This window comes from Numenius arquata, chromosome 16 (assembly GCF_964106895.1).
Source record: "Numenius arquata chromosome 16, bNumArq3.hap1.1, whole genome shotgun sequence".
In the NCBI taxonomy this organism is placed as follows: Eukaryota; Metazoa; Chordata; class Aves; order Charadriiformes; family Scolopacidae; genus Numenius; species Numenius arquata.
Window position 1 is genome coordinate 10,353,406 of NC_133591.1, and position 20,749 is coordinate 10,374,154.

Here is a 20,749-nt window from a genome sequence, read left to right on the forward strand (position 1 = left end):
TCTCTGCTTGTCCAATAATGTAGGCAACAGTTTGTTCCAAATTAAATGATGAGCCCTAAGCTCACACCTGACAACCTACAGTGGTTCACCCTGAATTTCCTGCTCTTCTGAGTTCTGCCTCTGTATCCACACTTTCATTCATCCCTTTTCTACATTCACAATCCCTTAGCTAGTTCAAGGAAGGCATAGCCAGCACTACACATTTTTTATTCTAATTATCACTGGCAACAAAGGTGACATCAAACATTATTGCATATGTAGCACACATTATAACTGAGGGCTATGTTTCAAATGGTACTAATTAGTAGGAGTCCATCAACAAGGCTACAGCTGGGAACTTCCAAGAACTGAAAAACTGGGGGACCCACCCAACTGCATATTTCCAGTAGTATGTGCAATCTCATCACTGAGGCAAAGCCAACAGACCATGTAATCAACAGAACTGTTACCTCAACACAGTTGTCACAGACGCTGCAGTGAGAGCAGCGTGGAGGACGGTAGAAGTGGCAGGTGGCACACCATTTCATCCGTACTTGGATTCCTTTAATCTCCACATTCTTGTAGAGCGGAGCTCGGAAGTCATCGTCTTTATCTTCATCTTCATCTGCTGCTCAATGCAAAACTAAAAGTTAGTGGAAATAACAGAGGGTAAAGAAAAAAGAGCTAATCCAGTCAGTGCCTTGGACACAGGGGCACTGCACGTGCTCTTGGGCTTGTCAGAGAAATAACAGAGTGTAGGATATGACAGACTGTCAGAACAGGTTGTCCGGGCAGCAGAACACTTCAGTGATCAGGGCTCATTTTAGCTCCTCCCATAGGAGTGCTGTGCAGCCTCACTCACCAGCCTCTGGACAAAGAGAGGTGTTTGAGTCTTATCTTAGCCAGCATTTACAACCCAAATGAATAAGATGAGCTGCAGACTAGAGTCAAAGAGGGGATGGAAATCACCCAAGCCCTTGCTGTGAGAAGTTCTGCTGCATGCATTTGGGATGAATTCAGTGCTAGTCTACCAGCACATAAAGTGAAAGAAATTACATTGACAAAAACTAGAAGAAGGTTGTGCTACCTCAAACACCCAAAATCAACTCAGATGACCCTAAGTGACAACGATTTGTTCAGCACTCTAGTGTCAGCCCACAATCATCCCAAAGACCTGTTGATCCAGGGAGTCTGATGCCACAGTGTGCCCCCGTGAAAAGTCCTTACTTCTTTATAGCATATCCCGTGCTCACCTCTTCACAGCATACCCAGAATGCTCTTGCTTTAGCAACAGTACGTAACTGGGAAGATCTCACCTCTCTCAAAGGCAGCATGGTCTACTGATCTGAGCACAGGACTGCGAGTCAGAAGTCCTGTATTCTAATTTTCTCACTCTGTGGCCTTGAGCTAGTCATTTAGCCTCTCTTTGCCATTAGTAAGGTGAGGATGACAATATCGCAGTCATCTTATTAGGGAGAACACGGAGGGCAGATGGTTTATCATCTCAGCTAAGCGCTGCCCTGTTTAAGAAAAGAGGCCATTTAAAAATAAATGCACAAAATAAAAGCCAGTCTATAATAGACAAATATATATTGGGAAGAAAAGGAAAAAAAATGAGAATGACATTCATGAAAGTTCATCTTTTATTCTAGGTTCCTGTGATCTTTATTTGTTTCCTTTTAACAGAGAAAAGTCTAAGAAGTTCACATCTATCTAACACCTGGATAAACATTATAGTGCAGCTGGCATTGGTTGACTGGCTCCAAATTAGGTGAAATTTGATAATGTCGTCCCAGTGGGGCATCAATCACTGTCATCTAGTTCTATATTAAATCTTCTCTAGGTGTGTTAACATGATCCAATTTCCGTTTACTCTCTTCACTTAGTTGAGCTTGGGATCTGGCTCAGCTACAGTATTTACCTTGCAAGACTATTCTCTGGATTAACGTTTGTGCGTGGAAGTAGAGTGCTGTACTGGCACCACTCTCTATAAGTTTCCTTCATAACTAGTCAGTGGGACTCTTAGCGAAGGCTAGACTGTAAATCCCTTAGGCACTTCTATAAATACAATCTGTAGGTTCTTCAGTACTATCATAAATTGGCCCATGCTGTATTAATACATGTGGGCATATAAAAATGAGACACTAAAACAGTCAAACCATTTAAGCTCTTACAAAAAATCCAACTATGCAGAGGAAAAGTCTGCACATTGTATATACCTACACGTATTTAAACACAATAGTCTTGCAGAATTGACACACGCTTGAAGAGTTTGTATAAAATAGATTCACATCAAAAATACTGGAAGCCAGTTTGTAGTTGGTATCTATAATTAGCCAGCAACAAACATTACCAGTCTCAACCCAGACTGTAAATCAGATTTGTTGGGGTAGCCCCAATTTCAGTGACTTAATATTTCCTTTCCATCTCATTAATTTTGGCGTATTACTGGCAACTCACTCGCACAGAGCCAATCCTGATTCATCCCAGAAACATTCACAGAGCCAACAAACTAAAAAATGATTCAAAAATGAATAATGGATCTGGGAGTTTGATTCAGGCCCTCTTCAACAATACAAAACTGAGCTGAGTTTACTTCACCCCATAACTCAAGTTCTACCTGCCAGAGAACCTGTAAGCTTAAACACATCTCTAGCTGTATCGTATATTTCCAGCTTTCAGTGATCTGAGCAGAAGAATACACTAGCAGAGGAACATATCTTACTACACAGATTCTCATACTCTGATCCACTGACACAGGACAGCCAAGTCGCGTGGTTTTATAAGGTATCTTACGATTTTTGGTGACTTCCTTAAAAGAATCATGTGATTTCATTAGAATCTCAGCTTTTGTATTGTTTATTTGCTGTTTGGGTTTTAAATAAATTTGTAACTATCAGAAATGTGCTAAGAAGCTTGAAAACCAAGACGACTAAACCTAATTTCAATAACAGAAAGCAAATAGATCCATTGTACGTTCATTTCAAATCACTCCTACAGTTTTTTAACTCCTTGCACTGGCAGCTCTGCAGGCGGCGTGGGGCGGTGATAGCTTTTTTCACATGCACACTTGTCATCTGAAATAACATCTGCTCCTCTTTCCTCCCAGCATTGGTATTTATAGTCTTTTCCATCTTTTTTTTTTTTTTTTTTCCTTATCAATTTGCTCCCTTCACACATCTGAACTCCTACTCCACCACTTTCTTCCAGGATGACTTCCATCCCTTTTCTTGTCCTTTCCCCACTCCCCTTGCCCCCAGCCTCCTCCAGACCAAGCACATGCACAGAATAGAGAGACAAGGCCAAACCCAAAAATGAAGAGAAAGAGACAGAAAAAAGGCGAGCTGTAGGAAACTCCTCCTCTTCCTGCTTTGCTCCTGACTCCCTCGTGTTAAGGGAGACGGGAAGGGAGGGTAGGTGATGAGAAAGTTTCAAAGCTTCTATTTAATCTCCCTGTGTGTTTCTCCTTTAAATGCACAGTCCAAAATAAAGAACTTGTTTGCAAAAGGAAAATAGTGAAGGCAAAGGAAGGTATGAATTTACAATATACTCAGTACCGATCACTCATAGGGCGCAGTGAGCACTCAGCTGCAGGCTTTGGTCTGAGGGAACCATGTTGCACAAAGATGTTAGATTCCCAGACTGAGATTTTCAAAATTGAACAACTTTATTCCAGCTCTCCTCCTGATGAAGGCAAAGAGCGTGGATGCTTTCAATAACCTCACACCCAAAGCATGTTTAAGCACTGCTATGTCTGCTGAGACAGAGGAACTAAGAAGTCCAGGGAACTTGTTAAAAGCTCGGAGTGCTTAAGTTCTTTTGAAAAAAATCTCACTAGCACCTATTTATACCTTTAAGAACGTAAACACTGCATCACTTAATCTTGCACAAACGACTGAATCTTGCCTTTGCCTTAGTTTGCCTTTACACATAATTCTTTCCTTAACTGGAGCGCTGCAACACTTAATCAGGGGCTCAAAAGCTTCAGCTGAAAGGAGCGGCAGACAGACACTCATCACCAGGCCCCACTACCTGGAGAAACCCGGCACCTGCCATTCAGGGAAGCCAGCAGGACAGGTGCCTTGTTCTTGTCAGGTAGCAATTCAAAATAGATATTGAATTCAGTGAATAGAGGTGAGAAAGCACAGCCTGCAGAGAGCAGAGATCCACAGTTTAGCAACACTGCCTAGAGCAGTCTCTGCTGCAAACTCCATGTGAATAATTATTGGAAGACAGATAAAGTGAGGTGATAATTCTCTCATTAGGATGTGTTAAAAGAGATAGCTGCACTGTGGTTCCCATTAGGGAAAGCTGAGCGATCTTCATCCTATTTAATCAGCTGTGAATCAGTACTAATTTAAGCAGGCATATCTTTCTAAATGTATACATTTTTAGACACTCTAAGGCAAGCCTTAATCATTATCTTTTTTAGCGTTCAAGGCGTTTGCATTTGTTTTAAGGCTTTTTGGAAGGTCTGCTTTGATGAAGCTATTTCAGAAAGTTTAGCCTCTCCCCTCCACCATGCTCTGCTACCTATTGTGAAGACAGTGACTTAAATCCAATGTGCCAGCATGACACAGAGGATGGCAATCGCAATCACATCAGTCAGGAGAGCTACTCAAGGAGAACCACTCTATACAACCCTGTGCCCTCGACTGCCAGTCTGAGCAAGTAGAGGGACAACTGACGCCTCCCAGCTCAGAAGAGAAATGGAGGGTATCCAGTATTTCACTACCATCCCACCTCTACTGCCAGCTGAGTACAATAAATAAATAAAGTCTACAAGAAAGACTATCAGAAAAAAGGAGATTAGTCAGCAAACAGTGTATTTGGATACCTGACACCTCCTTTGGCTTGGGTTTTCAAATCCCCCCCAACAACAGTCCCATTCTCTGTTACCTCGTGGGAAAACTCCAGGGTCCATGAAAGTTGCCATGCTGAAGTTTGCCAGTACAAACAAGAACACGAGCCCATTGTACACTGGGATAGCTGGGGAGATGGCTTTTGTCAACCAGGGGCACCTGTAAAGAAGAAAAGTTACAGGTAAGGGCTCTTTCAGCTCTAACACGTAGTTTCTTCCCATTCACCATCATCACACAGAGAAGTAGTCTCATCCCCTCCCCACCAGCCATGCAGCAAGGCTGAATTTGCAATTTAACAACAGAAATTTCCATACAGCCAGTTTCAGTGAGCTAAAGTACATTGCAGACACCCTTTCAAAAGCTGCTTTGTTCCATAGCACAGAAAGCAATTGTTCACGTGGCTCACAGGGCTTTGCAACCCTATTGCCTTATTTGCAACTTGGCATTTTGCTTCTCTGTGTAAAACCTTCGTTGCATTTCTGTTTATCTTCTGTACGGCCTTGCTGCAGTTGGCGTTACTTTCAATTTTCATTGGTGCAAAGTGGAATAGGATTCTTAAACCACTGATATCCGTAGCGGGTACAAAGAGAAGCACACTCACTTCTCACTACGCTTCTCTGAGTGGTTTTCATCTCCAAATAACACTCCAAACCAACGATCCAAAACCTCTCCTGGGCTCTGCAGGTGTCAGCAGAATGTAAGAATGTAATATGGAAAAGAAAGTGAATGGCATCTGCCACGTGAGCACTTCTCAGAAACACCAGAAAGGCTTGCTGCCTACCTGGTGAACGTAACTGAGTGGAACTGAGGGGTTAAGGAGAAAAAATAAAGAGACTTTGGGAAGAGGATGGAGAAATACTTGTTAGTTATAGGAAAATTGTTCTAGCTGCAAAGAACACTTCCTACCAGCAGAGCAGGGCAGGACCAAGGCAGAAAACAGCCTGTCTTACAGGCAACTTTACCCAATAAAACCAGCATTCATTCACTCAGCCATCTACAACCTCTTGACAGCTTATCTCTAAACACTAGACCAAATCTACTTCTCTTGTTCTACATAAAGAGGTTTGGTGTTACAGGGTTGCTGAGGAGGAAAATCTGATCAAGCTCATGAATCTTGCAAGTAAAAATAAGCAAAAATGTGGGACAAAGAATCTCTCTGAAAAAAAGTAAGACCCCCGACTAAGCGGCTCATTAGATTTCCACCTGCCTTGACAGCTAGGGACTCCTCCAAAGCTGCTGAGCAGACACCAGCAATACCTTGCCACCATTAGCATAATTCATACAATGGCCCACATATTCTGAATTGTATTTTGCCTGAATTACATTTGTGGTTGAATCTGATTGTCTGCCAGGCTGAAGCCTGTGGAGAGAAAGAAAAAAACAACAACAACCAGCCTTCTCCCAAATCTAATTTGCACTGGTTTTGCTACCAATATGCTGTTCTGAACAGCTGAGAATGGTGTTATTGACCTTGAAGAGACACTGTTAAACACACTCCTGTGGCCAGCATTAGAAGGGTACCACGTTTTCTCCTCCCATTTCTTTGTGAGCAGGCAGGAAGAGATTGTTTTGTGCTCCCCTCCTCTTCACAGTCAGGCTTTTAACGTTGCACTGCTGCAAACTGCTCCTAAAAGGACCCTTCTGTGTGTGTGCTTCAATCAGCCTGGCCTGGAGCGAGTAAAAGATGGACAAATCCTACCCAGGGTGAATGAACTGTAAAGCCGAGAGCAAGATATGTCTGCGGCCGGGACCAAACCTCCAGGCTGAGTAGGGGAGAAGGGAAAAATAAATCTTCTTACTTGAGTGAGGATGTTTTGCTACAGCCCACAGAGGGGGAGCAGAAGCATGGGTTTTCTCCTGGAACTGCTCTTAAGCAGGGAAAAGCCCAGGAAATTAACACCTATTAAGAAACTAGGAAAGGGCTGAGAGCTCAGTGGAGGAGAGCTGAATTTCCATATGTTTCTCTTGCATTCAGGATCTCATCTGGGTGGTTGTGGAGCTTGGGTAAAGGAGTGGGTCTTGTAGAAGAGAAAGCTGATGTGCTAGCTCAGACAGACCCAGCTGAACAGAGCTTGACTCCATGAAGTACCCTAAGACCCTTATGTTCCCTAAGAGGTGGAGTTTCAGTGTGCAGGTAGGTCACACTCACTTGCTGCCGTGCTCAGCTTTCTTGAAAGCAGCTGCCAATGACCGAAAACCAAGGCAAGGCAGAAGTTTCTCACTTGCCATGAAATGTGCCGCAGTGACCTTGCCAAGCAAGCTGCAGGCCTGTCACTAACAACAGCTTCTGCCAGGTCCTTTGGAGGAAAGCAAGAAGAAATCCTGAAATAAGCACTTATAGAATGAATTGTGCCCAGGGAAGGGTTCTTCCCTCTAAATTGTAGTAAAATTAGATTCAGCAATGGGCATGACTGACTTCATTTCTTCCCATGAAGTAACTGCCTACACAGAGAAAGATTATTATTAAGTTACCCATTGCTTGTCAAGCATGGAGGAGAGATTTCCTTGGCAATAAAGTCAAGCAAGTTGGCAAATCAAGGGACAGGAAACTCTTTCTTGCAGATAACTAGTTACTCAGAATAAGATTATAATGAGAGAGATTGCCTCGGATGATTAATGTAAGCATTTGTTAACGTTCTCTTTTGTGATTTACTTTGTCATGTTCCCAACAATACATCAAAATACTAGGAAAAGCTTTAGCCATAAGCTAAACTAAACAGTTCATTTAATGGGTAAATAGTGTATCTGAAAATACTTCACAGAAGTTGAAATAAAGGATAGAGTGAGTCATTGTACGTATTATCCAGAAGGTCTGTTCATAGTCCTTCTGTTTTTTCTTCCCAGAATCTTTATACAGCATCACAGATTACATAAAATTAGATGGGACAAAAGGGGCGTCATTTGTAAACTAGACTGACCGATAAAAACAGATGTGGAGATCAAGTCCTGACTTGTAACTGTAAAAAAGTCTGAAAAAGAAATTAAAATTGCTACTAGGGTTCCCCCAAAATGATGCATTCTCCCTGTCCTTCTCCCCTAATGCACACATCATTTTAGACAAAGTAAAAAATTCTAATCCAAGTCTGGTTTCATCATGCAAAAGTCTGGCTTCTGACCCTCTGCACCCTCTGCCTAGAGAGGGAAGCTACAGAAATGTATGAACAGGACCTGTAGCGCGTTTCTTTTTACTTTGTACATATCCTGTCTCCAGATCATCCTCCAGCAGCAATAATGCCAATCTATGGGACAAATCTAGCTGAACTTTTTATTTGCTTTTTCTAACAGAAGTTGTTATGAACCTAGAAAAACGCCACATGGATTCAAAGCTTTTTTTGGTTGGTGAACCCAAAATTTCAAGAGACTACAGTCTTTCTGTCTTCAACTCGTCTCACAGAGGAATTATATAGCATGAAGGTTACCACAAATTTTATAGGGTCATATAAATTAAGTAGAGCCAAGAGCAGTGTATAGTACCCTAATGGAGCACCAACACCAGATTTTTCTGAGAAAAATCCTAAACCCCAAGATTTCTGATGTGCACTGACATCTAGGAGCAAAACCACAAGTCCTAACCCAGAACTTTTCTATTACAGCTTATTTGTTGTCAGCTTATATACAGCTTAATTATTGTCAAAGAAATCTGCATCCTTTCTGTTTGCAGGAGCACCTGCAGAATCATGGTCATTGCAGAGGTCAAAGGCAATATCCTTGGACTACCAAAAAGTGACGTAATGGAACACTGCAACAGATATGCTATGATTTGCTTTTTGCATAAGCAGCTAGACATGTTTGACCTGGCCTAGCTATAGCTCAGAAGACTCTCTCTTCCCCATGGTCATTATTCCTCAATGCACAATCAACATTTAAGTTCAAGGTAGATGTGAAAATAAAAGTCTGAGTGCTCTATTCCAAGTTAGTTTGGATCCTTCACTTAAACCAGGAGACCTGAAGGATAATATTGCTGCTGTTGTGGGTACCAGCCATGCTGCATCAAGAACTGCTCAGGAGAGAAACCTTCAATGGTTTTGTTTACTGTAGAAATTAAGAGCCAGTACACGCCACCATGGCACACTAGACATAATTATGGATCTCACATTCTTCTGAACAAAGCACACAATTACACAGGCAGCATTTTCCTCATAATTATACTTCTCTGACATAGAGTGACTCTGCTCATAACTCAGAGGAGAGTAATTCAGGGTGACAGATTTAATCGCATTTATTCTATTTGCTCTTGAAACTATCCTAATAAAATGGAAAGTTAAAAAGATTAACAAATGGGATCACACAACTTGCTAGGTGTCAGACAGACTTACACATCATCAGCTGCCTTCCTCTGCTAAATTAAACAACAAATAAATCCTTTCTGCTTTTTTACTTGGTGCTTTGTAGGAAGGCATGTTTGTGTCTTATAATTACAGTTCACCTATAATTAAGTAATTGAATGGGATGTTTTTCTTGAATCCTGCTCTAAATTAAGTTTTGATGTTTTTATTAAAACCTTGCACATGCTCAGAGAGGCAGTAGGCCACAGAGGCTGGAGCCTGGGATTTCAAGGACCGAGTTTTAGTCTTGGCTCTGACATAGGCATGCAGAGTGAGTGAAAGCCATCTGCTTCTCCCCTCCGCCCCAGTGAGGCCTTTTGCAAATGAGACATGAACTACTGACATCTTCCCCACTGCAGGACAGAGAAGGGATCACCTCTGATTTTGCAAATCTCAAAGCATCTCTGTTAGGGACAGGCTGGTGGCCCTGGTGTTCACTTCCCTGGAGCCCAGTGCGGGGCACCCACCATCCCTTCCTGAACTGGGCAGGGGCGAGGCACACCGTTCCTGCTGACGGGCTGTTGTGTGAGGATGTGTCTGTGATTTACCTAGTAAACAAGGCCAGTGGTTCATTTTACACTCTGCTTGGAGCATAACAAGCACATGTGCACACAGGCTCCCTCGGGGTGTTGGGTGCCTGGAGGCCAGAGACGAGGAGCAGAACATGGAACAAGAGGCTACAACCCTTCTCTTTCTAACAGAAAAACAGTGAAATCTAGCTGTGTAGCGCACAGAGAAGATGTGGGAACCTCAAAAGTACAGACAGGCACCCAAACTTTGGATACTTACTCCACACCTAATAAGAAGACACCAGGGATTGTCTTTTTGGCTGCTCAGCTGCACCTAATATTTGATCTGAGATTACCACACATCCTTCCCCTCAGTCTCAAACAGATGGCTGATATGCAAAAAACCACTTATTTTTGCACAAATCACAAGGCATGGGTTTATAACATGGAAAAGAAAGCACCTCGTAACTTGAATCAACTGCTCTAACGGTGGAAGAAGTAAAACAGTAATACGAAATAGCTGGTTCAGTGCATGCAAGTAGAAGCAGGTCAGTGAAGTAGGGACTAATTAGATGAGGGGTCAACAAGCAAACATAATTTGACTAAGCACTGGTACTAATTTCACTGAAAACTTTCAAATTGTGTCTGTAAGTCTGTAGCAGCCTGGCCTGGTTTGATTCCTCTGCAAGAGTTTCTAGCCAAACCCTGACTGTTAAGAACATGTACCAACTTGTGTCAACATGTAAACCATATAAACAATTTCTAATCATCACCAGATCTGACCAAAGGTTTAACATTTCTAACATTACCCCAATATCCAGCAACTCTGGATAAAAAGATAAAAGTTGCCCTGCGCCAAAAGGCACAAAAGTCTGGATGGCCATGGTGAGAGTCAGAGGAGAGACAGGTACAGAGAGGTGAAAATCCTCCTAATCCAGCACTGTACCAGCTGGACCATAAATGAAAGGGCTATCAACTGACTGATTCGCAACACCCACATTTTAGAAGAATTTGGAATCAGACGTAAACATTGTACCTTAAAGCACACTCCACCAGTGTGTATATAGGACAGAGAAGGTGCAAGAGAGCACCCTGAAGGCTGTACGCCGCCCAGTCTGCACCACACAGCAGAGAAGGGCAGAGCTCTCTTAGTTTTTAGCAGTGAGTATCTAACATATTTCTCAGATATCCCAGTCTGGGTGAGATTTTTCCATTTATATGCTCTTTCCTACCCCGAAATCACAGAAAAGTACCTTTCTGAAATAGTAAGAGAAAAAAAAAAAATGCTCATTTTCCATTTTTTGTCACTACCAAAGATAGCTTGGAGATTATTGTACATCTAAAAATATTTTCCAAGGTGCTAAGACATCTGTAGGTTTAACAAGGCATCACTGGAAACAGTCAGGAGAAAATGTATCCTAATGTCATAACCAACGTGAAACAGAATGGCAGGTCTTGTGAAAATAGCAGGAGGTTCAGGATAGCCAGGTCCTTTGCTCAGCTCTGCCATATCAGATTTTGATAAATGAACTAATTTCTGCACCATATCTTACTCATTGGCAGGACTGCAGATAATATATTGTTGCCATAGCACTACACCCTCACTGTGAGTACAGCAGTTCTACTGATAGAAAGTGATATGAAAGTAAAGGATAACAACTCCGAATGTTATATAAAAATGGGAAAAGCAGAAGTAAATACTGGAGAATTTACTACTGAGAAACTGATTAGAGCTGAGTACCACACAGAGCAGCTCATGCTGGTGATAAGTGGGAGATACCAAAACATTTACCCTGGGTTTCCAGGTGCAGTTATCCATCACAAGAGGCAAAAAATCCCCCCCCAAGCCCACCACCAATACTCCCAGGAATTTCATGAGCCCCTTCCTAATTGAAACATAGCTGAACACTAGAGACAGAGGTTTAAATCCATCATCTGCTTAACTGTGTTTAATTATTCACAAGAAATGTGCTGGGCTGAAATTCACTCAGGTTTAACAAGAGCTGATGGGGTTTCAGTGGACTTTCCATTACACCCTGGACTCAGTCCAAAGGCTAGTGGTTCATGTCTGGCAATGTACAGATCAGAGGAGCTAAATCAATTAAAAAGTCAACTTGAGATATAATGGTCCTTGGTGAAAAGTCTTATCTGGGCTGTACATCATCCTAAAGTAAAACACACTCTACCCTTTTCACAAAGCTGCTCAAAATCTGTGGAGCACGTTCCCTTCCTCCCTTTTTAAACAGTCTCCAAGACTGAGAAAAGATACTATTGTCATGTGAACTGATATGGGAGAAATACAGAGACGGAGAGAGAATACTAATAACCAATTCTGAGTGAGACAACCACAGGAGTAAACATATCTATCATCATGCTCAACTTCAGAACCCACCCAGCCATCCCAGACCTATTGCACAGGCAGAGATTGACCCTGCAGCCAATGGGCAGGGCATACTCTTAAGAGTTATAAGCACAATGTGACTTTACATCGTGTGCATGGTGACCAGGACTGGATTGTCATGTGGACACAACACACATGATGTTTTCCGCATGTTCAGTATCTGCTGGGAGTCCGGAAACCTGGTAGAGCACCCATGAAAGTAGAAAAGCCACAGGTTACTGCCAGGAGCTGCATTCAGTTACTTGCAGCAGCAGGGCTTGAGCAGGCAGGGGGTGGGCTCATTCGTAAATAGAGATCAAACCAGCAAAATCATCCTCTATACAGTGCTTTGAAATTTGTGTTGTCCTGCAGTGAATTAAAGGTTTATACAGCACCAGTTAGCACTTACTGACTGACATACATGAAAGCCCAGAGCAGTTTTTGTTTTGATGTTCTTGTAATGGAATATGCTATAATAGCATAGCATCACTTGAAATGCCCAGCTTTTTATTTGCACCTCAAATTGAAGGCATCCATTGTGCATTGATTCTAGGGTATATACAGGCTGGATTTCAGAGTACACAATAACATTTTTATATTAGAAGGATAATGTTCACATCAAAGTGAAAGAGTAGGTGTTCATGGCACTTCATGCGTCTAATGGGCTGCAAGCAGAGTCACCCTGAGCAGCAGTAAACCCTCTGGTGCCTCATGGAAAGGAGCCAACCATCAGTGCACGGGCAAATCAGAGCAGACTCTGAGCCCAGGTTACAGAGTGAGTGCACAGACGCAGAGACAAAACCCCTTCTATGAAGCTCCTGGGTTTGCTTTCTCAGCCCTGGACTTTGCAAAGCCTAACATGCCACACAAGCTGGAAGAGGCAAGGACGATCGTAATCCAGGGCTTCGCAGACATGCACCAACCTTTTATCAGTACCATGCTGAGCAGCTGGAACCAAACCCCACTTTTTCCAGCAGCTTATAGAGAGCTGAATGTACAGCTGGTATTTGGGTCACAACAGAACAGGAGGACAGTAAGGAGTCACTGCAAAATAACCACAGCAGGAGAGACAGTAGTTGCCCTGTCACACTGAAAGTTTTAAACCCATTTGATTAGAAAAAGGAGGAACTGTTGCCCAGTAACATTCCTTTGCAGTTCTGTCTGCAAATGGCTAGCCACCAGCATCTCTGTATTGCAACAACTGAGTGACTTCCAGCCCATTCCAAAATTCACTCAAGGGAATTATCAAGCCACAGAAACCTTACTAAATGGGAAATCGGAGAATTACCTCCAAAAGATGCTGTATGAACCAATAACTCATAACGCAGCCGAGTTCTCGATGCATGTGGCTGCACTGCCCTCAGTCTGCGCCCCCGTGTGCACCATTTCCAGCAACAATCGCAGTCCAGCTGCCCAGCTCGGTGTCCAGGGAGGTCAAAAGATACTTCCCTGTGTCTGAAAGCGATACACACGCTACACAAGCTGAGATTTTCTGAGCATTTTTGAAGATGCCATGTGAGAAGCAAACTTGTGCTTCTAATTTGTAAACATGAGAATTATTAGATTAATAACATATCTACTACAGCAGTGCTAAAGAGACAGTCCCTCATCTTGAGTCCACCAGAGTCCCATTTCCTTGAGTAACGAAGAACACAATTTATTTGGTTTTTATACCACTAGTGACCCTCATGATCTTCCAGACCTCTCAGCAATCTGTAATCCAAGTTTTTGTTGGACTGATGAAATAGCACTTGCCATATTCCATGCCCCTCTGATGGAAAAGATGCACAGGATAGCTCCTCCCTGCTCTCCAGGGAACAACCAAAGGCTGTTCTCCAGTGGTTTCCCTATTGTTCTCATCCTTGTCAATACACACATAAATCTACCAGCAATGCAGAAAGGCGAGGTGAGCTGCTCCTACAGAGCTGCTTTTTAAAATAAATTCGAATTATCAGAAACCTAATTCAGACACGCTTGAGGTGATCCCAGCTACTGGCACAGAAGGATTTGTACAGACTTTGCTCACTGTATTCCCCAACCACATACTGGCAAAACACATCTAGTACACATTCAGTGTTTGAATTCATGAGACAGTGGTGTAGCAGAAGGAAGGTAGCTCATTGTAAGTATGCTCCGATGAGAAACAGGTAAAGAAATATTATGAGATAAGGACAGGGATAGTGACATCAGTGAAAAGATACAGTCTATATTACCCTTGTTGAAGAGTTAATTTGACATTTTAGATATTCCTTTTCCACATGAGCTTCAGTAGAAAGAAATTAAATTTCACAAGATACCATCCCTTTACAGCTACTGGAGAAATTACTTAACTAAAAGACAGCATCTATTAGATTAAAGCGTGTGCCACTTAAATTAACAATGAGCCAATATGCCTAAGAAACATTCAATACGAGCTCTGAACTCTGTGATCACAACCTCAGTGGATTAGCAGAGAATCGGGTAACATCATGCGCTTTGCAAGATGCAGGGTAAAAGAGGAAAAGCAAAGGACACCAGCGGAGACAGCCCAGGTGTCTGAGCTTAATCCCAGACAGCCTGGGTGCCAAGGTGCCTCTCACAGGTCTGCACCAGAGAGCAAGTTGCCTTGTTAAAATGCTGCATTGAGAAGAGCTGAAGGGGCCGCTTGGGGTAGTGGATACCAGCAGGGAATATCTTATTGGAGGACCTTATCTCTCTACCACTGCCACTTGCTCCATGAACTGGCAGCGAGATGCCAGCTGGCCCTGTCGGTGACATCACCTTGGGGCATCACCAGGGACTCAAGGCCTGAGCTGGAAGGATGTGAAGGACCATGCAGCTGCAGGCAAGGTCTGACACTGCCACCTCAGTTCAGGTGTTTGGGGAGGGCAAGCCCCCCAATATCCAGCCAGCTCTGACAAATCTGCCGGCTGCTCTCTGCAGTGCTGGGGCAGCTACAGAGACTTGTACAAAGGAGCGGAAGGAAAATCCTGTAAGGCTGGTAATAGTTAATTTCTTCCACAACTTGAGAGAGCCTTTCATGAAATTTACAACTAATTAAGACCAGAGGGTTCTTACAGACTTGTCTGGATCATGTATTGCCTTTGAAATCTGGAAACAATACCTGTCCATGGCCTGAAAAACATGCTTCAGAGCTGCTACACAACTTCTTTAATCTGTGCAATAGCTCGCTTATGCAGGGAAAGGAAGCCAGTCCTAATCTGAACTCTCTTGTTTGGAGATTTCTCAACACATACGCAGTAAAACTACCGCAGTTACTGAAAGGCTTCCCTCTATGAACCAGAAAGATTAAGGATTTCATATTTCACAGAAGTGATGAACGAAACAAAGAGATAGAGGTAACTCTATTGCAAATAGATACAGAAGATAGTGTAGAAAGTGTAAACATTCTCATATATCGGGTACTGGAGCAAATATATAATAATAAAACAAAAGCCTCTCTTAGCATCCCATCTTTAATTTCCCTCTGGAATATCTTCCTGAAGGGGTTTTATGAAAACCTGAACTGGGAGCATGACATTTATATACCTTTTTATCACTACATTGAAAAAGAACACCTGCATAGCTGGTATAAGGGGACCTTAATATATTAAGACTTTAAGCAGAATAAAACCAAATAAAAATTACTTTAGCTGAGATTAAAGAATAGAAAAATGCAAGAGACCTTCATCTTTCAACCTATAAAAAAAACTTTGCATTTGGGAACAACGTGCCCCTGTGGCCACCTGCTTTGGGACATTTTACCCCTTCTCAAGCCACCAGCTGGTACCAGCCACCTCTCGAGACAGGACATCAGAGGAGAATCATCAGTGATTCAGTCTATTCTGGCAACACCTTTAATCATAAACTGGAACAGACCTAACAACTAAGTATTTATCAATGCTTATAAATACTTAAAGGATGGGTGTCAGGAGGAGGGGGCCAGTCTTTTTTCAGTGGTGCCCTGAGATTGGACAAGAGGAAATGGGCACAAACTTGAATGTAAGAAGTTCCACCTAAACCTGAGGAGGAACTTCTTTACTTTGAGGGTGGCAGAGCACTGGAATAGGCTGCCCAGGGAGGTGGAGGAGTCCCCTTCTCTGGAGACATTCAAAACCCGCCTGGACAAGTTCCTGTGCAACCTGCTCTAGGTGGACCTGCTCTGGCAGGGGGGTTGGACTACATGATCTCCAGAGGTCCCTTCCAACCCCGTGTGATTCTGGGAACTACAGCCAAGGTAACAAGACAGAATAGGACACATCATCCAATTCAGCACCCTGCTACCACAGAGCCCACGTGCACAGCCATGCTCTCTTCTGAAACCAAGCACCATTTGAGACAGCAGGTCTCATCTCTGCAGGATGGATGCCAGTGACAGCAGGGCAGAATTAGGGTCCTCCCAAACCAGTTCACAGCCCATTTCTGCTGGAGGACTGGGCCCGTTCTGGGGCACAAGGACACAGCCGAAAAATCCTCATTTCTTCCAGCAGAGGGTAGTGGGACACACAAGCCAGCAAGCAAACATGTGAGAGTACATTGCAAGAGATGTATGCAGTTCAAAACAAAACCAAGGGTGCAATAACAATAACAGAACGAAACAACGCTGCTTCGCCCAGTGAAAATGTTACAAAACTAAAAGCATTCTTCCATTTGCATTCATCAAAACAAGAAACACATTAAACTTCAGCTTGTTCGCATTATCTCCACCCCTCCCCAATAGCATCATCATCTTCATTCCCCTTTCTAGTTTCGGGAAGGGACACGCCCACGCAGCAGCAGGGTCACAACAGCCTTTTTCTGAGCATCTTTACTAGAAATCTGTCTTCTCTTTCCCTCTATGGCGCTATTCTCCTTTCCTTGAGTCTCCCAGAGAAACCACTCAATGATTTTCAGGCTCTATTTCCTCTTCTCTCACTCCCTTCGTCCTGTTGCTAAACTGAATGACTGAGTGGCGACATACATGTCCTCATACAGCAGAGGAACATGGTGTTATTGCTGCTTTAATTTGGGTGTGTGGCAATGCAAAGGCATTCTCAGGTGCCTCCATGGGTCTCACAGCCCATGGGCAGATCTGCAGAGAGATGTCCAGGGTCAGAGGCAAAGGGGAGACATGCAGGAGATTCGCGGCTGTTCTCATGCACTCTCTCAACAGATACCAAAAAGAGCCACTAAGGCAGAAGCACAGCCACGGTTTTCTCAAACTATTAAATGACTGTGACCCTGGCTTAGATTAAGCATTTCCAATTTTAACAGCATAAATCAAGCCAAAGTCCCAAGCCTCCCCTGCCTGCACATCAACGACTGCAACATCTCTGCTTGCCATCTAACAGGATTAGGGCAGGCTTCTGGAGGCAGCTGCTTCTGCAGGTAAAATCTTATTCCAGAACCTATCAAAACCAAAAATGCTTTTGGGGAGCAATAAAAACCTAAAACAATCCATTGTAACAATCACATTAACAGTCATATTTTTTATTTAAATGATGAAACAGTATCACCATCTTAGGTCTAAATGTTTCTGTCAGCTTGGACAAAATACAAAGGGAGTCTTCCAATATTTGTTTGGTGCACAGGTATTCAATTCAGGTTGACAGAAAACAAAATTACTTTGCTTAGAAAACAGCTTAAGAGATGACAGCATCTTAATTACAGAGACAGGAAAATGGGATTCAGCCTGGTATATAGATTTGCTTCTTGCCAATTCCACTCTAAAGTGCAACAAGGCAGGGATCTCACCTGTAGCCATGAGGGCAGGGGACAGTGTCATTGCTTTACTGCTGTATTAGTTGCTCTACTCCAAACCCATCATTTTTAAAGACAGAAGAGCAGCCTGCTCACATACTGCAGTGGACACAGGGTAGCTGTTTTCCCTGCTAATACCTCAGTATTCACTATGGGGGTGAATTTAGCCTACGGGTTTTGTGATTTTGGGGTGTGGTTTTTTTGGAAGACCCAAAAAGTTATCAGAAAAGGTACAATTAGACGGTGGGTCTGATGAATTAAAAATCTTCCAACTCTGTGGCCATAATTCAGGAAGGTAAGCCAGGATTGTAATTACCTGAGATGCATTAACAAAGCTTAATACAATCCTGAGTCAAAATGGGACAATCAGCGGCTCCTGTACCAAAATAGAAAACTATGGAAATGGTGTATGTGTTACCATCTGCTAACGATATGCAATAGGCAAAGCAATTGGGGGGGGGGGGGATAAAAAAGAAACAGTTTCTTTATGGAACTTGTTCCCATTTCCAAGAATCAAAGCGAATATTCAGCTTAAGCATTACACTTTCCAGATTCCCAGCTGGGACGAGAATGAGAAGCGTCAAGCATCATATGATTTAACTGTTGAGGAATTACCAGGCCAAACTTTCAAGCAAGAGGTCTGGATACAGACCTGAACTGTGGGATGTTTTGTCTGTGGAGTTCTACCATTGCTTCCAATAGCAATACTTAGCATTAGCATGCATACTTTTTAAATACCCAGTTGCTCCTGAACTTCGCTGAAGTTCATAATTCATGCTTTTTTCCCCTTGATTTAATTTAAAGAGTATGGACCACCATTCTGCTTCTCAGAAAAAATATAAACATTTACTTCTTGCTGAACAGCTGTCACAGTGTAATGAAAATAATTTACTGTTCAGTTTTTCTGAATGAACCCCTTATCCCTTCTGTCCTTCCTCCCCTCGAATATTTACTGAAAATCATATGCCACAAGCAAACTAGTTTTGGCTTATACTAAAAAACGTCTTAACCTCTGGGATACCTTACTTTCCTTTACATTCCTATTCAACACCCGACAGAGCCTACCATAATGGTTAGGGGAAGCGTGGTATTGCACATCACAGGACAGCCATAGCGACATAAGCAAAGCCTGCAAAGTTAGAACTGCGCTTTTGTCCCCTTTGATTTGAGGGGTGGAGGTGGGGAATAAGTTTAAAAAAAAAAAAATCAGAGTATCCCAGTCACTACAGCCCTTTTCTGAAGCTGTTTTATAAATTTGTTTTGTAACACAAACAGCTCCAATCTTCCTGGTCTCACACGGTACTGTCAAAATTTTTGGTGTGACTACTGGAAAATCCAAGCACAGAGCTACAATTCATATTCTGAAGAAAACTTCGAATGAAACTCGTAACTTCTCAAAATGTAGTACACTGTACCTGACTCCAAAGGGCAATAACATGGCAAAAATGAACCACGTTCTGGAAAGTTAAATCCTTGCAGTGCCCTTTCATGAATATGAAAAGCAATTTTTTTTTCAGAGCCAAAGAAGTCCATTTTTCATGCCTTAATTCCAGGATGCACATTTGCATCCTACAAAAAATATTTTTTCACTCACCTACTGGACTGAATAAAAGCTCTTTTTTATTAACCTGAAAGAGTATAGTCAAGCAGTTCGAGTAAGCGACGTGGTCAAGGGTTATTTTTTCACTGGCTTGACTATATATTCCACAATTCAGCAAACGTTTTACTCTGGAAACACTTCACCTTTAACATTAACTGCCCTCCCTCAGCAGTGTTGGGAAGTCTTCCTTTTAAAAGAATACAAAGATATGTCAATAAAAAATTAATTGGGAAGTGTTATAATCAGTCTCAAGAGAAGTCCACCAACTAAGGACAGACAAAGATTTACTGCAAGAATGGCTGAAATCAGTGATTATCAGCAACAGACTCTTAAGTTCTTAAATCAAGAGATTTACACTGCTTCAGGTCAGGCATGGAGTGGCACCCATCCTCTTCCTCATCTTCTATCATAGCAGCCCTCCCAAAGCTTATCACCTGTGATGTTTATACCTAATTTTCTGACACACTCACAGGCCTGTTTCCATATGCTACAGTTAGGAAAAGAACCTTTTACACTGTTTGTTCCTCGGGCACAAATGACACACTCATTTTATCAGCTCTTCAACATTTGCTGTTCAACATTAAACAGGTATCAGCAGGGTTTTATTTTTTTACAATACCAGATCAATCAAGTCATTGACAAGTTAACAAATCTGTTTGCTTTTCATGGTGCTTTGCTTTGATTTTTTGTAATTAAACAAAAGACTGTTTGTATCCTGCCTTTTCTCTCAAAATGGAGCACTGCCCATACAGGCACTTTAACTCTGTATTTACTTTCTAAAGCATCATATTCTCTCTTCCCCCTCCCCATGACACCTCAAGGCAAACCACAGTCCCTGGAACATTTGGAGGTTGTGGTCTGAACTAATCCCTTCCAGCCACAAACAAAAGCGATCATCTTTGCTGAATTAATAAATACTTAAGACTTGTTAGTCTTTCTGAATTGCAAAACTCCTTGCTTGCAAAGGCTATACAGAAAATAGCCCTCTCTCAAAAGGTTATTAAAAAGAAAAGCAAAACTCCATGTTGGTTGTCTTAACTATGCAAGATGAGAAAACACATCTGCCTCATGTCTTTAGTAATTGATACAGAGCAGCTCCTTTGGTATCCCTTGCTTCTCTTGAATTCACAAAACCATAGCTTTAGTTTCGCAAGGACTTTTTGTGAATATGGGGAGAAAAAAGGCTAGAGATAATGATATAGTTATGCTAAAGATACAGTGAACACAACCAGCAAGAAAATGTAAGTATCCTCATTCAGAATAGTAACAGATGCCAAGACAGCAGAACCCAGCCTTGAACTGGAAATGTTTTAAATTCTTCACAACTTGTGCCAGCAATACAAGGAAGGGGTTAAAGTGAATTCAGAACATCTTAA

General features: G+C 42.4%; 1 protein-coding gene across 3 annotated transcripts in view; it reads right to left on the reverse strand.

Moving 5' to 3' along the window:
- ZDHHC8 (zDHHC palmitoyltransferase 8) overlaps positions 1 to 20,749 on the reverse strand; it is a 115,607-nt gene that overhangs the window by 19,131 nt on the left and 75,727 nt on the right. For all 3 annotated transcript variants that reach the window (XM_074159569.1, XM_074159568.1, XM_074159567.1), the window contains exons 2-3: positions 4,879 to 5,000; positions 450 to 607 (exon numbers count right to left, since the gene is read on the reverse strand). In XM_074159569.1, coding sequence (XP_074015670.1) covers positions 450 to 607; positions 4,879 to 5,000 — 280 coding nt within the window. The remainder of the gene's footprint in view (positions 1 to 449; positions 608 to 4,878; positions 5,001 to 20,749) is intronic.